Source organism: Balearica regulorum, chromosome 20 (assembly GCF_011004875.1).
Source record: "Balearica regulorum gibbericeps isolate bBalReg1 chromosome 20, bBalReg1.pri, whole genome shotgun sequence".
Classification (NCBI taxonomy): Eukaryota; Metazoa; Chordata; class Aves; order Gruiformes; family Gruidae; genus Balearica; species Balearica regulorum.
Window position 1 is genome coordinate 10,902,376 of NC_046203.1, and position 18,783 is coordinate 10,921,158.

At 46.1% G+C, this 18,783-nt stretch overlaps 1 protein-coding gene across 3 annotated transcripts in view; it reads right to left on the minus strand.

Annotated features, from left to right (window-relative positions):
* Nucleotides 1-8: 8 nt before the first annotated feature.
* Nucleotides 9-18,783, minus strand: part of LOC104634765 (discoidin domain-containing receptor 2) — a 60,921-nt gene continuing 42,146 nt past the window's right edge. For 2 of the 3 annotated variants that reach the window (XM_075772447.1, XM_075772448.1), the window contains exons 7-17: nt 18,240-18,426; nt 14,752-14,998; nt 13,701-13,793; nt 13,017-13,174; nt 12,578-12,773; nt 11,119-11,363; nt 8,736-8,857; nt 8,158-8,355; nt 5,173-5,407; nt 3,745-3,894; nt 9-2,511 (exon numbers count right to left, since the gene is read on the minus strand). In XM_075772447.1, coding sequence (XP_075628562.1) covers nt 2,371-2,511; nt 3,745-3,894; nt 5,173-5,407; nt 8,158-8,355; nt 8,736-8,857; nt 11,119-11,363; nt 12,578-12,773; nt 13,017-13,174; nt 13,701-13,793; nt 14,752-14,998; nt 18,240-18,426 — 1,972 coding nt within the window. In that variant the 3' untranslated portion in view covers nt 9-2,370. The remainder of the gene's footprint in view (nt 2,512-3,744; nt 3,895-5,172; nt 5,408-8,157; nt 8,356-8,735; nt 8,858-11,118; nt 11,364-12,577; nt 12,774-13,016; nt 13,175-13,700; nt 13,794-14,751; nt 14,999-18,239; nt 18,427-18,783) is intronic. The other variant, XM_075772449.1, reaches the window with a different exon arrangement.

The following is an 18,783-nucleotide window of genomic DNA, read 5'->3' on the forward strand; positions in this document are numbered from 1 at the left end:
AAATTCACTTTTGTCAAGGTTATCATTAGAATTTATTGATATGAGAGAAACTTCGTATGTCAACATGTCAACGGAGGAACAGCACATCCTGACGTAACAGAAGTACAAAGCCCATCCGGGTGACGTTACAGTGCTCTGGTACCTCTGAACTCTGAAGTACAGGAGTTCACGCACACGGCTGTGTGTTACTTGGGTACATTTTCTGGGACAGAAATGCTCCAGAAATACAATCAACGTGTGGTTTGCCAGCCACCAGTGCCCACCAGGCTGCAGCTGGCTTTGCCTCCCATCGCCCGGCTCCAGACAGACAGTGCACGCGTGTAACGCTGGCTCACCCTGGGCCCCTCTAGTCAAAGGGGGAAAAAAAAAAAAAAAAACAACCTATTTGGGGGTGCGATTCAGCTCAGCCCACGTAGCCCTCACGGGGAGATGAGATGACTAGGACCCTCCGGCTCCTCAGCACGTAAAGGGGGCTCAGAGGACCAGCCTGGATGGAGACACCTGGGCGCAGGCAGGACAACCCCAGGCCAGGTTTGCAGCAGGACAACCTGGGCATGGGCCTATCAAGTGAGCTGCAACTGGGAAACTTCACGACGGAGTTTGCTCTGCCATGGCCATGCCACACTCCGTCCTGGCGTCTGCCAATTTATAAGTGATTTTTTTTCTTTCAACATAACAGTCAATTATCCTCATATTATAACCGTCTGGACATTCCCTCTCTCAGCAGTGCCCTCTCACAGAGCTCACAGCACAGACAGCCCTTCACATTATGCTTGTGGCTAAGACAAAAATTATCTTTCTGATCTTTACTGGAAATATATGCTACGCTGAATGCTGTTTAAAAAAAGCCAAGTGCTGAGATTTTGTCTTCTCCCAGCTTATGAAATATTTGGTTTGGTCCTAAGTATGTTGCTAAACCATTAGAAAAGGAATAGCAGAGTATTCCCCAGGCACCTGGTAAATCCACAATGGATTTATTGTAGAAACAAGCTGAATTCTCTAACTCACTCCAAATGGATCTCAGAGCCCTCTAAAACCCTCCAGAGAATGAGCCGTTTGTGACACGACAAACAAAAACCAATCCCAAGTTCAATGAGTAGATTGTCTGATGTTGCGCAGGGAGCATCCAAAAATCAAAGGCAAACCCAAACTAAGGGGACAGGTCTGTCCCGCCTCCCGATGCCAGATTTGATCACGGCAATAAAGGAGCCTGGGCCAAAGTGCATCTGCCTGGCCGACAGCACCAACCCTGCTGCAGACCTGAAGAGGAACCGCCAACGCTAGACACACGTATCCAAACGTGCGTGCACATGCGCGTGCCGGGGGATGACCCGTACTCTGCTCCTTCTCCTCTCGCGTGAGCTATGACAAGTGACATAGCGGGTTCTGCTCTCAGCCATTCGGTTTCACCAAATCTAAGTTCCCTCTGCACATGTAACAGCATTGACTTAGAGATCTCATATTAATGGGTACTTATACAGGATTAATTGCACATCAGTCCATTGTGGCTACAAGTTCATTAGGCTAATAAATCTACATAGTGACAGTAGTACAGTATCAGCTACTTTTCAATACAAACTCCCTACCCTAGCCTTAATTTGTAGGTCAAAAGAAGATCTTCTACCATAGTGACCTTCCTATGACCTTTAACATTCATTTGAAAACATTTTTTTTTTTTCTAGAAAAAAATCCAGTGTGGGGAAAATGCACATATATAACAAAAGCAGTGCTTAACAACCACAGGAAAAAAGAACATGATCTTGGACTCTTCTATCAGCGTCCTCCGTAGACCCTGGTAGCATTACTTCCAAAGGGTTGCTAAATCCAGCTCCGTCAGTTCTCAAGTTCGTTAAACCATTCCCTAGCTCTAAACGTTTCTAGTGTCTCACTATACATATTGTCTGCAGCAAGAGCATACAGAAACACTTGCTAATGTGCACAAGACTTCCATTTGATTCAATGGAATTGTTTTAGAAGACTGAAGTCTTTACTTCTAGAATCTGTTCTTGAGTGGTAGTGCTCTCACCGACTGGTAGCTTTCTAGTCCACCCAGGAGAGAGCTCCAAGTCACTCGTAAAGTTTTACTCATTCATTTTGCCCAAAGGTGTACGGGTATCTAATAAAACCCCTCTCACAGTATTCCCAGGAAGTGATTCAGAAGAGGAGATGATTTTTCAACCAAATGAGATCCTCTGGTCCTGCGTGTCAGACCATGGCCAATAGAATGAGCAGCTGCCATGGACATCTCAACTTAAATACGGAACAGTCAAGGGAGGAGAGCAAGGTGGCCTGACCATCTTCCTGTGAGGTACAGGCAAAGAGACACCAAAGTCACTCTGTTCTCAACAGTTTGTCTCTTTTTTCCTGGAGTCAAATGTTTGATTCCATTTGTTCTAGCAGGAAGTGGTGAATCATGTCAAAAGTGGGACGATCTTTTATATCCCTGCTCCAACATTTCAGCATCAGGTCAAACACAGGGTTAGGACACAGAGGAGTCTGGGAGAGATAGATCTGAAAGGAAGAAAAATACAGCTATTTCAGTGAGGTTTCATAAAAGAACTGAACCTGCACTAAATTAACACCAAGAGGACAGTTTCATTATGGGTTTACAGGACAGCCATCATGCAATGTTTGAAATCCATTAAGCACGAATCTGGCAGTGAGGTCTGGATAGAGCTTTGACGCCATCTCAAATGGCACCGTGGACGCTTTGCCAACTTGTTTGATGAGCTGGTCACAAAACAGTCCTTTGTCCCCCAGGAAACATGAATGCTTCAGAGAGATTCGTCTTCCAAGTGACAGCAAAACACAAACCAAACCCGAATTTACCACAATAAAATCCAAATACTTTCACTCACCGTAGACAACACATGAGGCTTTCTAAGCATCGTGACAGCTTGTCAGCAGAAACAGAAAAAACACCTTTTAGAGCTTATCTAAAGCACAGCTTGGCAGAAATATTGTTCCCCCCCCTCTCATTTCAATACACATCTTTTAGGTTCTTCACTAAATCATCAGTATTCAGGAGACGGTGAATAAAACCTCCTATTATTTTATTCCCCTTAACCCTTTAACTTGTTTGATGCTAAAGGTGAAATTTGGGAGAACAGCAAACAACTGGCACTCCACTTTTTTGGGGTACAGTGATGCTCAGTACTGAGGGGCTGGATTGCCCTGCTCTATTTAGCATCGTCACTGGTACCTACTGAAGGTAGCAGTACTGGAGTGCACAGTCTTGTCTGGGGGTTAGTAAGAGAGGATAAGTGACACAAAAAAAGCCTTCAGCAACTAGAGATGGCCAAAGGCTTTTCAGCACATGTGGAAATACTACAGGGAGTATCTAAACCCTGGCCACTAACAACTCCTTCCCTACCTCAGTAAGTGGTTCCTCGTCTTTCAGAGAAGATGCGAGTGGGAAAGAGCTCCGCAAAGAAAAAGAGCAAAAGGATTGTGTAGGAGAGCCCAGAAAAGCTAAGGAGAACAGTGCATCAAGGGCAGATTGAAACAGAAGTGGCTTATAAGGAAGAAGCACTGGAAAGGGCCAAGAGCCTCGTCCAGTGAGACTCCAAAAGAGGAAAGCAATGAGTCCGCAGGAAGGGGAAGAGAGGCGGGACACGCTTGACAAGATGAGTAATAGAAGCAACAATTTATGCAGATGTCAGACCAGCCGAAAGGCTCTGTGGAGATCCACCTGGATGTGATCAGGTCAAGTGAAGGAAGGAGAGGTCGTGTTTGCTTTCTCACCTGCCTGCCCTGGCTCCGGAAGAACTCTCCTGTATTCTCGATGACTTGCTCATCTGAGAGGAGGCTGTACGGTTGCTCTTTACACAGTATGAACATCTCCCAGAGGGTGACCCCAAATGCCCAGACATCACTGGCCGTGGTGAACTTGCCCTGTGAACAGAAAGGATGTTGTAAGCCCAGCTTGCTCATAGTGCACATTCAGCAAAAAACATTTCAGTCTACACCCTCTGCAGCTGAACACAAGGATGCACAATTCATACCTGGGAAAATGCTCTCTTTAAAAAGAGACAGCAGAGCTCTTGGCAAGCACAGAGGGACAAAGTCTCAGAGAAAGCCAGAGACTATTGACCCTCCTGAGAAAGTCTGTATTTGTCTGCAGCAGGAGGAAAATGGACTGTGGCAGGGGGGCAGAGAGCTGCTGCCTACCTCTGCCCGAAACACAGCAGTGCAGCACAGAAAAGCCTTTGAAGAGGAAGCAAAGCCCTCGGGGTGAAAGCAGAGCCAAAGCAGACTCCAGACTCTTAGAGAAAGACCAAGATAATTTTGATCTTTGCACATGTTAGAAGTCAGTGACAGTCTGTTCGCTGTCCCTGTTTTCTGTCTTTGAAAAATGTGCCCAAACAGGCCGTGTTTGGAACAATGTGTTTCTGAAGAAGTGAAAAGAAGCTAAAGCTCAGAAAATAACAGAAAACAATTGGGGGGCTGGAGGCCCTGTTTGGGCAGAAAACATCCAAGACCCGGACTGCCCAGGCTTATCTGGCAACCCTTACAGTCTGTAAATGTTTGGAAGATGTTCACACAAGGAAGATGGAGTGATTAATGGTTTAGATGCAGCTGTAACCAGGAAAATAGGGTGAATTTAGAAAAGCTTAGGCCTATAGACCATTATAGCAGAGGTAATTAATTTCTGTGTACTCAGACAGGGTATTGTAAGAAAGTATAACCAGGTGATCTCACTGACTAGTCTGAGAAAGAAATATGGGGCTGAATACCAAGGAACTGCCTCCAGACTGGATGTGTTTGGGCTGTTGAACAGTCTCCTAAGGGGAGACAGCAGGACCCTTAAACATGAAACAAAACCCCAAGTTCAAAACCAGACTTGGCACTTGAAACTCATGAACTTCTGTCCCTCTCAGCTTCACAGCTGGGGAAATAAGCACAGAAAGACAATTTCCTTATGATTCAAGCAGGAATCCTGAAAGCCAGGCACAGAACAGGAATTATGCCCCTGACGATCTGTGCTGTATTTGCAAGGACACGCTCCTTTTCCAAGATCTGAGTTACGTCCAACGTGACCTAACGGACATCTCACCTGGGGCCATACATTTTGATGTTATAAGGACCATTACACATACATGTGTTAACTACTTCAGCAGCACAGTGAAAAATCAGAGGAAGGGAGAGAGAATGGTGTTGTGCAGTCCCTACCAGGAGGATGCTTTCCCAAGCCATCCAACGTATGGGCAGTACGGCTCTTCCCTGGATACGGTAGTAATCCCCACTGTACAGGTTCCTGCTCATGCCAAAGTCCGCAATCTTGATGGTGTAGTTGTTCCCCACCAGGCAGTTGCGAGTCGCCAGATCTCTGTGCACAAAATTCAGAGATGCTAAATACTTCATTCCAGAGGCAATCTGGGTGGCCATGTACAGCAGGTTAGAGTAGCTGCATTAAAAGAAAACAAAACGAGGAAAAAAAAAAATCAATAGAGTTCCCTGCACTCAATTCTCCTCGCATTCGATGCGTTACAGTGACCTGTCATTTTATTTTTTGCCATAACAGTGAAACTAAACTGTCTAGTTTTCAGGGCACTAACACCCCCACCTGCCAGGTTAAGCCAGGCTCCTGTGTTGACTAAGCAAGAACAGACAAGCTGTCCCTGAAATTCTGGGCCCTTAGAATTTGACATCTCTTAGATGTTTTTAATATCAAGCATTAATCTCAAGATTTTCAAAGAGTTTACGCATCAAAGCACTAACTTTTTGCAGAGACACATGAAAAATTAAGCCGTACAATCTCAGAATCTCATATCTAAAACTGCTTAGCTTGGTATTTCAAACACTGCCACTATTGCATGCTTATATTAATGTAAATATACCACTTAACGTTAAAGAGACATTACTTTAATATGTTTAATATTACTGAAAATATAAATGGATGCATTTTCCATCTAATATAATTTTAATTCCCCCATTAGCAAGAGGAAGATTATATTAATAAAGTTGCACGATACACAGACAGAACTTGGACCATCTGACTTTCATCGTTCTTCACACACTATCATTCCGTGATGCTCGGCTTGGTTCCCACTGTGCATGCTCAAATGCTTCACACAACCAAGCATTTTGTCACAACAAATCTAATAAACTGTTCACAGTTAGTATTTCTGATAAAGCTCAGAAAAAAGTCTTAGTCTCATCCTCTTTGTGTTCTGGTGGCAGTGAGAAAGGCACTACCACGTTATCTACATTAACATAACACTTCTAATGATAACATAGCCAGTCTGTTCTAAGCGATAGCTGAGCTATTGCTACGGAGATCGAAAGGCAGCCCCTGGCAGGGGCTCTGGGCACCACCGCCCTCCCAGCCTTTCAGCACGGCGACCACCACGACTCAGTTAGGTGACGCCTGGCCCAGTCCCACAGCCAGCCCAACGTTTCTCCTGATCTGGGTGGACCTGTTGTGCCCCCGGATCGGGAACTCTGCCGCCCACTCGTACCTCTCGTTAACCTGGTTGTTGGCTTTTCACATAGGAGCAGGCATAACCTCCAGACCCGACCTTCTCCCTTCCTGCAGTTGTCTCCCAGCCTGGGGCTGTTGCTCTTCCCATTCAAGGAGCCCGGTCCCTCCTGTCCCACCTGCACCTTGGCAGCGTCCCATCAGCACCTATCTTTTCCCCCCTGCCCCTCCGCTCAGCAAGCTCTGCAGGGTTTGCTGCGTGTGGCTCTACATACAGAGGGGCAGGACGGGAGGCACCTCTCAGCAGACTCATCTTCGTGATTTGCTAGATAGCCAGAGAGAAGGCCTTTTGCGTTTCAAATACCAAAGAGCCACAGGGAGTTAAAAACGCGTCACTTCTCTGCAGGAAAGGGCTGGTCACCACATCTGGTGCACCAAGGATTGAGCTTGAGAGGCGGGTGCGACGGTTGGACCTTGCCCTGTCACCCACAGGCACCAGCAGAGACAAGCTGCACCCTTTGGCAGGGGGATTCAGTTCACTACCAGTAAACAACTCCTGTACAGATACCTGAGCTGGTCACACCAGCTTCCTTTAATGGGAAACTCTATCTGGCTGGAAGGGACAAAAGGAGAGGCTGAAGGATCAGCCAGAGAGAAACAAAAACTAGGGGTAGAGCCAAGTAATGGAAACAAAGAAGAATAATGTGAGTGACAGTGCTGAAGTCAGACGAGAGGTGAGGAAGAGATAAACAAGAAAGGATAGTTTGAGGCTTTGGCCAGGAACAAAAATTGCAAATCTGAAGATGAAAGCTGTTTCAGAAGCGCAGAAGGGACAGGAGGCTGGAGCGCGCTGCAATATGTTTCTACACTCAGATGCAAACCCTCTCCCATCCTACAGCTCCCAGTGTGCCATGACTCTGCAGGATGCCAGTTCAACGCTCCCCGACAGGGCCACTGACCACCACCAGCTACCGGCAGAAACATCACTGTTGTCTCGACACGGCAAGACCCAGCCATCTCCTGCCCGGTCCATCAGCAGAACTTGCTCTGCCTAACTACCCTGCTCTAACAATAAATAAATCTAATCCTTTGTACATGCCAAAGGCTAAGCAATGCAGCGATTTCTGATCGGTGCAGGTTTCTTTATCAAGCAGAATACATGTTAGTCCTACACACAACTCTCCCGAGGAAAGGATTTCTGCAATAGCAGAGATGCTTTTATGTTCGATTTAATCCTTCCATAGAGGAGGGAGATAAGTGCCACCACTGACAGAAAATGGTTTTGCCAAATATTCTCCTTCTGTTGGCTGATGAAATCTTTCCTACACTCAACTCCCCTTGTGTAATATTTTTGAGACATCCAGAGAACATATGAACATTCTTAAAAGCTTAAGAGACATTCTTGATTTTCATCCCAAAATTCTTGCTGTAATGCAACTGGCTTCCTATATTAATGAAATATTTGATGCAAACCCACTAACACAGACAGATGGCTACATCGGTAAACAATACATCTAAGATGGTCACCATGACCAGAACATCCCACAGTCAGGGACACTTCATGGGAACGCAGACCTCCGGAGGACTCGGGAACAAACGCCCATGCAAAGCAGGACTAGCATCCACAGCGTGTGCCGTGGCCAGGCTAAACGAAGGTCACTATCTGGACAGCACAGCAGATTAAAGTGGGAGCTCTGGATTGCTGATTTGTCCCAAACACAGGCAGTTCCTCTTACCTGACACAGGGAATATTGTTTGAAATGGCAAATTTGCTGTAGATCTCCCTCTGCGACAGGAACTGATTGAGGTCTCCATTTTCCATGTACTCTGTGATCATGCACAGTGGGTCATCACGCACACACACCCCCAGAAGCCGGATGATATTTGGGTTCTTCAGCCGTGACATGATCTTGATCTCTTTCAGGAAATCATTTCTTATAAAACAGAAGACACAGGTTCAAATCCTAAACTACTCCTTTGTCTAAAGAAAGCAGAACTGGCACATAAGAAAATTTCAGTTCAGAGACGTTTACACTTCTGCACACAGTAAGTCTGAAAGCTGGTCCTGTGCTTGCGTTCAACACTGACCTCTTCCCCAGAGAACAGGATTAATACCACGTTTCAGTTTGACATTATGTCTATTCTTATCCCCCACTCCCTGCTTGTGTCCTGTTCCTTACAGGAACACACAGAACATACACCTGAGACGCACGATGCTCTCTTACAGAAGTCACCGGGGTTAACTTTTGTGAAACTCTTGCTTGGAGAGTATTTGCTTTCCTTCCCAGAGGGTTGGCACTGCGGATGCGCTCACCTGGCTGTTTTGTTGACATCTGATCTCAGCATTTTCACTGCTACCAGAACTGGCTGGTGAGTGAATTCTGTAGACGAGACTCCCAGGAATTCCAGCAGGCCATCGGCTTCACAAAGGTGCACCTGCAGGGCAGAGGCATCTATGAGAGCACGCACGGGCCAAAAACCAGAGGCATACAACATCACATTGAGGTCATCAGTTTGGTGACCACTGGCAGAACGACCAAGTGATCTAATCAAAGCGACGCTGTTCTGATCAGAACTAGCCCATAGGTTGGCCCTAGATCCTGGACAAAATGCATACATGCACTATATAGCCCACGACATAGGAGAGGATGTGGATTGCGGACTGTAGCTCCCCAAGGCACCAAATTTACCGCACGTGTGCAGATTGGCACAGCAGACTACTGGGGCAGTCCAGTTTGCCCAGCAAGTGCTGGAGATGCTCAGGAAGGTCACTGTGCCTGGAGTTGTCTGCTTTACTCCACAGGTGCATGCAAACAGCACGGCAGCAGGTTTGGCACACACAGCACACCAGCCAGACACGTACAGAACTGTCCTGCAGCCTGGCTTGAGTGCACAGAATGCCAAGTTTCTTCAGATAAATAAATGAAGACATAAAATTACTGCCAGGGTTGTGTAAGAAAGGGGGTGATGAGACATTTGCTTAAGAAGTTATCAGAACCCATATTCAACTGGAGAACTGGGCAAGAGATGCTGGGGTGGGGAAAGGACTCAAGTGTGTAGGAAAGAAAAAAGGATTGGAGGAAGGGAGCAGACTGGATGTGTCAGTCAAAGACTTGCAGCAGAGAGGGGAATGTAATGGGAGCTTAATTAATTTTATATGTAAAAAGCACAAGAACTTATGTGACGAGAAAAAGGAGACACGACTAGGAAAGAGTAAGCACATATATATTACAAGTGCAGGTAATGTGTCACTTAGTCCAGGGAGTGGAAGGTTAGGAGCAAGGATGAAAAAAGACTGAAAGGGAAGGAAGCTCTGAGTGGAGAGATGAAAAAAAACAATGAGCTATATGTTGCTAGAAGCAAGACTGAACACCAGGCCAGAGAAGTGGAGCAGAGCATTCAATGATGACCAGTTTGGTAAGAGGTGAGAAGGAGAGAAGGGAGAATGCGATGCAGCACATTAGCAAATGTGAGGGAAGGAACAGGCTCTGAATCAATCTCCAAGGAAAATGGAGATGGAGAGCCTGGCTGCTGCTGTTTGACAACACACAGGAGGAGAAGCAGAAGGCTTTGACAGTTCTTAGAAGAACAGGAACAAGGGAGAAGGAGAAACCAGAAGCAAAACAATGAGAAGAGAGCCTCTGTTTCACTTTTGGAGCACAGTCCAAGACAGGGCAGGATCCAGGCAACAGCAGAAGGGACGGCACCGACAGCTGGGGAAGGAGGTGGAGGATGTCAGCGCTTTCCAATATGCTGACTGATCCAGAAAGAAGTGAGGGGGACAGGGAAGGTGTACTGTCACAGGGGAGGAACTATAATGGGCCCATCACCGATGAAGAAGCAGTGAGTAAAGGGCTATGCTTTGCCAAAACATAGCAGACAGGTAGAATTTAAGGCTGTGAATGAGCAAAAGCTGGGAAGGAAAGACACAGTGGGAGCAGCTGAGGGGAAGACTTGGCTCAGTATCAAACTAGGGATAGTATGGAAACAAAGCAGGGAGAGAAGAAAAGGAGAGGTGAAAACATTCACAGCTCAAAAGCAGCTCAAGGAGTAAAGAGAAAGCTTGGCAGATGACAGATGTATGTATCATGCTGCTGGAGGCTTCTGACACAAACTGGGGCTTGAGCAAACAGCAATGCTAGAGAATATGTGAGGGCACCATAGTGCTTGGGAAACACCCGCCTTTGCTTAGGCCAGCGTGCAGAGCCCCAGCAGAACCTCCACCTGTTAATGTGGAAGCTGTTTTTACAGCTGGGATCAGCCTGCCTTGGCTGGAATCACTGCTACAGTTTTCAATCTCACATGCCTAAAGGTGGGTGACAGCCGCCATGTGTTTGAGATGTCCATGGACGACCATGAAGCAGTCTGAATTTCCACCCCTAGGCCTTTTCTGTAGGATCATAAATGGGGATATAGATATATAGACAGCAAACAGATGAAGTTTGCAAAGCTCATCGGTTGAGAAAGACTCATGTGGTACCAAGCAGCAGCATCACAGGTGCAGAAGGGGCTCTCTGAAGCCTGTCCTGAGGGACATCAGCTTTCCCCAACAGCAAAGACATGTATTCAATGAAATATCGCTATTGCAGGTCCCTCAGCCCCCAAATAGGAAGCACTGCCAGAGAGGCAGCTCAGGAGTTTCACTGCGCCAGGCATCTCCTTTCTGTTGGAGGAAGTGTGGAAGAGAATGGCTGTACCTCTCCAAACTGTCCTTCTCCCAGCTTCTCCTTGAGTCGTAGCTGCTGCCGTGGGAATTCACCCACTGAGATGTCCTTCTTGGTAAGTGAATCCACAGTGAGGGCTGGGACCGCGTACATGTTGTTGCCAGTCACACCTTGCAGGTGGACGATATCTGTTTCGGCGTAGTGAGGAACATTGTTCTGAAAGCCTTGGTGAGGAGTGGACTTGGTCAGGTCAGGCTCAGCATAGTCCCCACTGCACACTAAGGGGAAACCAAAGACAGGTGGAGTTGGACACACTCCCATAAAACCAGTATGGCCTGGCTTCCACTCCTCTCGATCCTGCAGACCTCTGGGAATCCAGCCTAGCTGCACGCCTACTGCCTTGTACCAAGGTACACCCAGATGGAAGACTCTGCTTTAACTAGGACTTAAACCAGAACAAGCTGTGCTTCTGTGGACACCAGAATACCTGCGAGGTGCCAGTGAATTTGTGTTGCCTGCTCTATTCAGTTACGAGAGCTAAAATTCTTGCCCAGACACGGAGGCATGAGTCCAAAGTGATTTCCTGCTTCTGATTCATCTTAAATATGATCTGTTGCCCTTACCTAACACAGGGAATGTTGTTCACAACATCCAGCTTGCTCTGGATTCTATTCTGCAACAAGAACTGATCAACGTCTCTGTTTTCCATGTACTCTTAGCACGCTACGCTACCTCTTACAGCTTATTCACATAAATATCACAGCATAACTCTTTATACCGACCATACCAGGAGTTAATTATAAGACAGACCTTTTGTTCTACTTTAAACTCGCATCCTGACTCAATCCAAATCAGTCTCCCTGTGTAGTATAGTGCTGGATCTTAGCAACTTGTCGGTGCTTGAGGAATGCAGCACTGCCCTTCCATTCACTAATCAGCACTGCCATCACTGCGTACAGAACACTGTTGGAAACGTTCCCTTCTGTGTGAGTCCAAAAGCTCCCCAGGGGCTGGAAGCCAGGGCACCACTCAATTCTCTGCTGCATTCCCCTCTGCTCTAAGGGAATTTTCTAAGGGAACTTCAAGGAGCCCTTGCTGCAGGAGAAGGTGCTTCTCCACCAGCCAGACTGGACAGCCCAGGAGTGCTGCAGGTAGTGACTCCACTGCCAAGGGGCTGATGAGACAAACGATGTGTGGTTGCTGTGATTGCTAAAACTGGCTCCTAAAAGATGACCTGGCTAAAGTATAAACGCAGTCTTCAGAGAACAATAAAAGGCCACCACCCTCTAGTGGAACTGGTGCTCCATCTGCCAGAGTTACATGCTAAAAAGTTTCAGAGCTCCAGAACGTTGTCTTAGGTCCCTGGGTTAGTATTCTATTGCATACAAACCAGAGAAGTTTACTCAGACACTGAGAAGTGGCACATTTTAAAATCTGAGAGAAATAGTAAAAGAACACACATATACCTTCTGGAGACTGACAATTACATTACCTGAATCCTCTGCACTTTGGGAGAGCTCTGGAAGCTTTTGCAGCAACGTAGCCGGCTGGTGATATTCCAGATCCAGTGGGAAAGCACGTTCATAGGTGGGATTTGACTGGTGGATCTGGGTCTGGTTGTTGGCAATGGTGTAGCTGTAGAAGGAGAGGCGAACTGTGGCATCCTCCTCCAGGATTCGACGTGGGGCCTGCAAAAGAGAAGAAAAAAAAAATGCTGAGGCGATGCTCAGTTGTTAAGTAATGTATTGGCTGCAAGCACAGCAATTTCCAGTAACATCTTGGATAGAGCTGGCATCCTCCCCTGCTGTGAGAACAGAGTTTTAGCTGCTCTACAGAGCTGGGGAAACCCTGTGCTTTCCACATAATTCTGAGCTCATTAGGGTTAATGCTTAGTATTGGATTTGGGTCTGCAAAACACTCCATTGTATTACCTTTTCCAGCCTTTTTTGAACATATTGCTTCCAAAGAATAATGATTATAATCATCAGGAGCAGAAGAATAATAGCTACAAGGCAGCCCACGAGGATGGAGGTATTGGAGTCATCTGCCTTCTCTCCGATCCAGGTGCTGGTTACAGAAGATGTGGTTTCTGCAATCAGAGAGGAACAAAGAAGAATCTAGAGTTAACAAAGCACAGGTTGTTATCTGCCCTGGCTAACTTCCTGCACGTCCCTTCATACAGTCTGGTACAGAAAAGATCTTAGGCAGCTTCCCGAGCATTAACATTCACTGTGTTCACATTTTGCTCTTAGCAGAAATCCTCATTTTGGAGGCTTGCAGCTAAGAATTGTGCAGAGGACTTCTGCAATCAAAGACTGCTATTAATATTGGAACAGATTCCTGCAATGGATCCACATTAGAGCGGACAGTTTTCAGAGTTTCACTGGCTGCATGTATGCCTTCAGCCCACTTGCTCTGAGGCAGCCTCGGCCAGCTGAGGGAAGAAGAAATAGCCGAGGCTCAGAGGACTGCAAGATGCAGCCCTGTGCACGAGGGCAATAACTAGGCCATACCTGGATCTCCAGAAATGAGGGAGAGACCACGTTAACCAGGGTGTTACTGTGAAATCCCCTGACACTTTGCCCTTGGCACGGCTAAGTGACAGAAGTCCTTACCCCAGGCCCCCTCAGTAACGTTGCACTCTGGTTCCAGGAGATCTGTTGTGCTTGTGGCTACTGTAACGAAATTGGGATTCACGGTCTCCATGTCTGTGGAAGGCAAGGGAAGGGAAGGTGTCAGTCCAACAACCTCCCTGCTCCTGCCAGCGGTCAGCATGATCCCAACCACTCCTGCCTTCCCAAGCAGGACTGGGCTGAGACCCACGGAGCAGGTCAGGAACAGCACGAGCAGAGATACCCGCTCACTCAGCGCTTCCCAGCACATCCACAGGAACAAGCCTCTACGTTGAGCAGAACATACACCCCGACCACAGCAATCTTCCAGTGTGTGCAGGATGCTTTCCTGAGCTCAGGCACAGGGGACTGGAGCAAGAGCTTACAAGAGCCTTTTTTTTTTTCCGTTTTAGCATAAGAATCGCCATCCCAGGCTAGACCAAGAGTCTGCCTAGTCCCACGTGTGATGGAGGGTAGCCAGGAGGGACTGCCATCAACACGATAAGCAGCAAGCTGCAATCAGAGCGCTCCTTCCCCCAGAATGTCCTCTCACTACAGCAATTAGGGACCTTCAGGTAGGAAGCTACAGCCAGATCATTTCACTGTCAGTGCTGGTGGTTTTATCCAAGACCCCCCCATTCCCTTCTAGAACCTTTCAAAGCACCTCATGATACTGACTTCCGCATCATAGTTAAGACTTGAGAAAAAAATGTCAGCCTCTTATTTTTACCAAAATACTTGGTAAAAAGTAGTAAAAATCAACCCCATAAGCAGACAACTGCCTCAAGAAGAAGAAATGCTCTTATAGTCCAGTTTTTGGTTGCTCTGGTTGTGCTTCTGCACCTGTGCATCAATATCAGCCTGAAAAGAATCCACTGTAGACTGGACCTTTCTGCCCCTTCCAACCCTCTCAGTGCTTCCACTACCTCCTCCTTCCTATCATGTAGCCCCACAGTGCCCTACACTCGTGTTAACCCCACATGTCCTGCACCTCCACACCATCTCTTTTGCTCTCTGTGCTTCCCCAGATCTGCTTGACTGGAGGGATACTCACCTGACTGGAAGGAAATCTCGCTCATCATCATCCAGGTGTCAGCAAAGTAGAAGCGGCAAAGTATGGCTTTACCTACACGCTGATTGAGGGGGACAGTCACAAACCTAGCGCTGGGGTTTTTGTCATCTAAGACAGTTGCCACTCCAACAGGTTCAGACTCCCAGTCTGCAATCAGGCGTGGTTTGAACAGACACTCCACCTTCTGAAAGATCTTCACCCCCTTGGAAAACATGTTGTTACAATGCACCTAGAAGAGGAGAACAGGTCAATCAGACAGAAGGAAGATTTACTGAAACCTAAATCAAGCCTCGGGGATTTTCTGTTCATGAAGATTTTCTAATATCTCCCTGTGTGAACCCTTCTAACCCAGCATGAGTGACTTGTTCCATTGCACTCGCAGTGTGCAATGAAAACATTTGTGCAAAAAGTGATTCTGAAATAGCTCCTAACTTTACGTACAAAAGCTACATTAATGGTCAAGTTTTGGCAGGCTCTTCAAAAGGTCCATATAAAAATCAATCAAACCCTGTACTAATGTAAAGCCTCACAGACCAATTCTCCTTGAACATATATCCTGAGGGGAAAGAAAAAACAACACCTAGGCACCAGCCTCTTTTAGAAAGCCTTCAGCATCTGCAGTCTGAGCTAATTTCTTCCAAAAAGAAGATAGTCCCCTGACATACAGCAGCTCTTCTGCTGTGCTTGCACCCTGAAGACAACCAAGGATCTAAGTTTTCTTAAAACCATCATGTAAGCCTGCATCCATCAACCTCTCTGGGTGGCTCATCATCGGGTTGTCCCTGCTGCAATGGCACCACTGCTTTAGCAAGTGACGCTGGGATTTAAACTGCAATCACTGTGCCACCAAGTTAACACCTCACAAAAACAAAGGCACCCTCTCTCATCTCTGAGTTACAGCTCCACATAGCCCTCTTGCAGACGAAGCTGTTCACAACCTGCTTTCAGGCTAATTTCACACCTCTGTATTTGGGAGGTTTGTTTTACCCTCCCAAGAGCTGGAAGCAATTTTCTCCCTTCCTCCTCTTGGGCTGCACCCAAACCGAGAGGCTCCAGCATAAAAGTGACATCTCCTCCATCTTCCTGGGTTGCAGCGCTGCAGACCCATCAACATCAAACCCCTGGCACTCTCCCAGGCCTCCAGCACTTCCAAGGAAGCGGGCTGCGCAAAGAGGGACAAGGCTTGCAAGGATCCTTTACACTGTTCCACTTTCTTCAGTGCAACTCTCACGCTACGCCTTTTTAAACAAACAAACATGACAGTTTAAGTTCTGCCATGCAGCCCTGAAGATCTGGACCACAGTATCTTGGCACTGTGGCCAGTGGCCAGGAACCAGAAGGAATAAGGTGACCCTTAAAGTCTTCAGCATCCCTTAGTTTACTCCATTTTCATAGCCGTGGTGGTCCGACCTTCCGTAGCGACACTAGAAATTATTTCCTAATGACTGTGGAGTATTAGCAATTGTGACAACAAGAGCTTCCAAACTAAGTGCAGCTTTGAACCCTATTAATTGCTTGACCTCTGTGAGGTCTTGCAGTGAATAGCAGTGAAGCAGTAATGAGGACGACAGGCCTGATGAGCAGTAAAAAGACAAAAGAAGGGTATTTGCATATAATTAGGAACAGATGAAGCTGAGACAACGTTATTCAATAAGGAGGTATAGTCATCCATAGCAAGGCAGGAAAGCCTGATGCCTGCCGTATACAATTTGTGCCGTACTGGGACAGGAGTTGGCTATGTTTGCATCCTGGACTGATACAGAGACACTTTCTATTCCAAACACCGCCTACTAATGTCCAATTTTACAATACGCAAGCCTAAGTAATTTGCAATGCAGTCACAGTATTTGCTAACGTTTATTTTTAATACTTTCTTGGATATTGGGGGAGCTCAGAAAATTGGAATAAAGCTAACAGGTATGAAGATACAAAAAGGTATTTACAGATCACCTAGCCTGTACAAAACAAATGCAAAGTTGTAACAGGCAACATTCAATAAAGAAGAATAATTTATGCTAATCAATACAGCTTTATAATGAAATACTAAATGAAGTAGCTGTTTTTATGAGCTTTGTGTTTGGTTGATCAGGATGGTTGTTTATATGACAGATTTTTATAAGGCATTTGATTTACTCATTATAATATCTGACTCCACTTAGCATAGTACGAACTTATGAATTATATTAATTTGATTAAAAATTGTCAACTAGTAAGTCTTACAAGTTTTAGGGCACAAATCATTCTTCTGTAGGTGTTTTTCTAACAGGCATGTATTCCTAGCTCAAGGTTATTTGCTACCTTTTTCCATGATCTGAAAGAGACAGCAGAATCACTAGCAATAAAATAAATTAAATGGGGACAAAAAATAAATCAAAGTTGCCTAAAATAACCTCAAGTTTTCAGGATTGACTCATTCCATGGTAGTAAACTCAGAAACAAAATGTAAGCAACGCTTTCTACGCTAGACTTACCCCAGACACCACTGACTTTGAACTGACTTTTAGCACGATACCGAAGTCTTAACACTGGCTCCCTGTCCGCTGGCTGGGAGGACTATGATCACAAGATTCATAAACAAAGAAGAACCATCCTAAAGCAGGAAACTGGTACCATTCCTTTTATGCAGTTGGATGGAAAGCCTGCATCCAGTTTTTATACCTCTAAAAAAAGTACTGGCAAAGAAAGAGACAATTGGAAGATAGCTACAAAGATGACCCTGGATCTCACAGGAAGGCATTGAGAAGTTCAGCCAACTTAGTTTATTGAAACAAAGATTAAGAGAGTGGTTTAATCACAGTGTAGAAGCAGGAAAATTTCTGAGAAGGCAGGACTCTCATTTTTGCCAGCGAAAGCAGGCAAAAAGCCAATGGTTGCAAGTTAAAAATAGACAAAATAAAACTAGGGTAAGTAACCACCAAAACAATTTACTTAAGGATGTGGTGGGTTCTCCTTCATTTGAAATCTCTACAAGAAAAGCCACCAATCCTTTTTAAAAGACGCGGCTGTTTACTACAGACTGAAAAAGTTCAGCTCATCCTTTTCCTGTGTGTTTAAGTAATTTCCCACAGCACGAGCACAGATTGAGGCATCCAAAGAAAATTTTTTTGGTCAAAATGGAAGCACAACCACATTGCTTTACCTCAAGGGTCACATATGCCTTAGACATAAGCAGCCTAAATCCATCTCAGTTCCCCACATGGGCTGCCTAACCACTGCTTCAGGTGTCTGCTTTTTACTCCTTTAAGCCAAATAATACTGAACGGAGAGTGTCTTGAGCTCTGGAAAGACAAGTGCTCCTCTGTTTCACCTTTCTAAATCGGCAAACTTGCGACATCTCCTGCTAAAGCTCTGGCTCTGGTGGGATCTGCTGTTGGGCACCTTATATCCTCCTGCTTTGGGAAGAGCACCCAAAGGGGTAACCTGGAAGCACCCAGACCCAAAGCCTGCTGGAGAGGGACAACGCTGACTACCTTCATGGAGGTGAAGTTCCGTGGTCGGTCAAACTGGAACTCCATTTCAACAGAGCCTGTGCTGAAGCTCTCGTTCTTCCACCCGACATAGTCATAGCCTGGCCACACACGGTACTGGTGGCTCTGTGTGAAGTCATCCAGCCCTAGCACACCATCCGTCAGCTGGCCCAGGCCGCCGTACAAGTGCCTAGCAAGAAAGAAACCAACAGTTAGGCAGAATACCAGCCAGGAGAGCTCAAATGTGAAAGTACATGGGCCCTTCAACTGGTACCAGAAAACATTAGTTTATTTACTCTTAACTCATCCTGGACAAGAACTCATTCCCTGTTCTTATGCAGCATCACCTTTATTTTGTTTGGACTGGGCTTTTAAAACCTTTCCCTGCTTGGGAAAAAGGCAGAAGTTTTTGCATTGATATTGAGCACTGACAGCAAAGCCAAGCTACGAGCAGTCTCCTGAGAACGAAAACTGAGCCTACAGAAAATGACACTGTACGCTCTCCAAACAGAGAGCCTTAATTGCAGCATTTCACCATGGAGCTGCA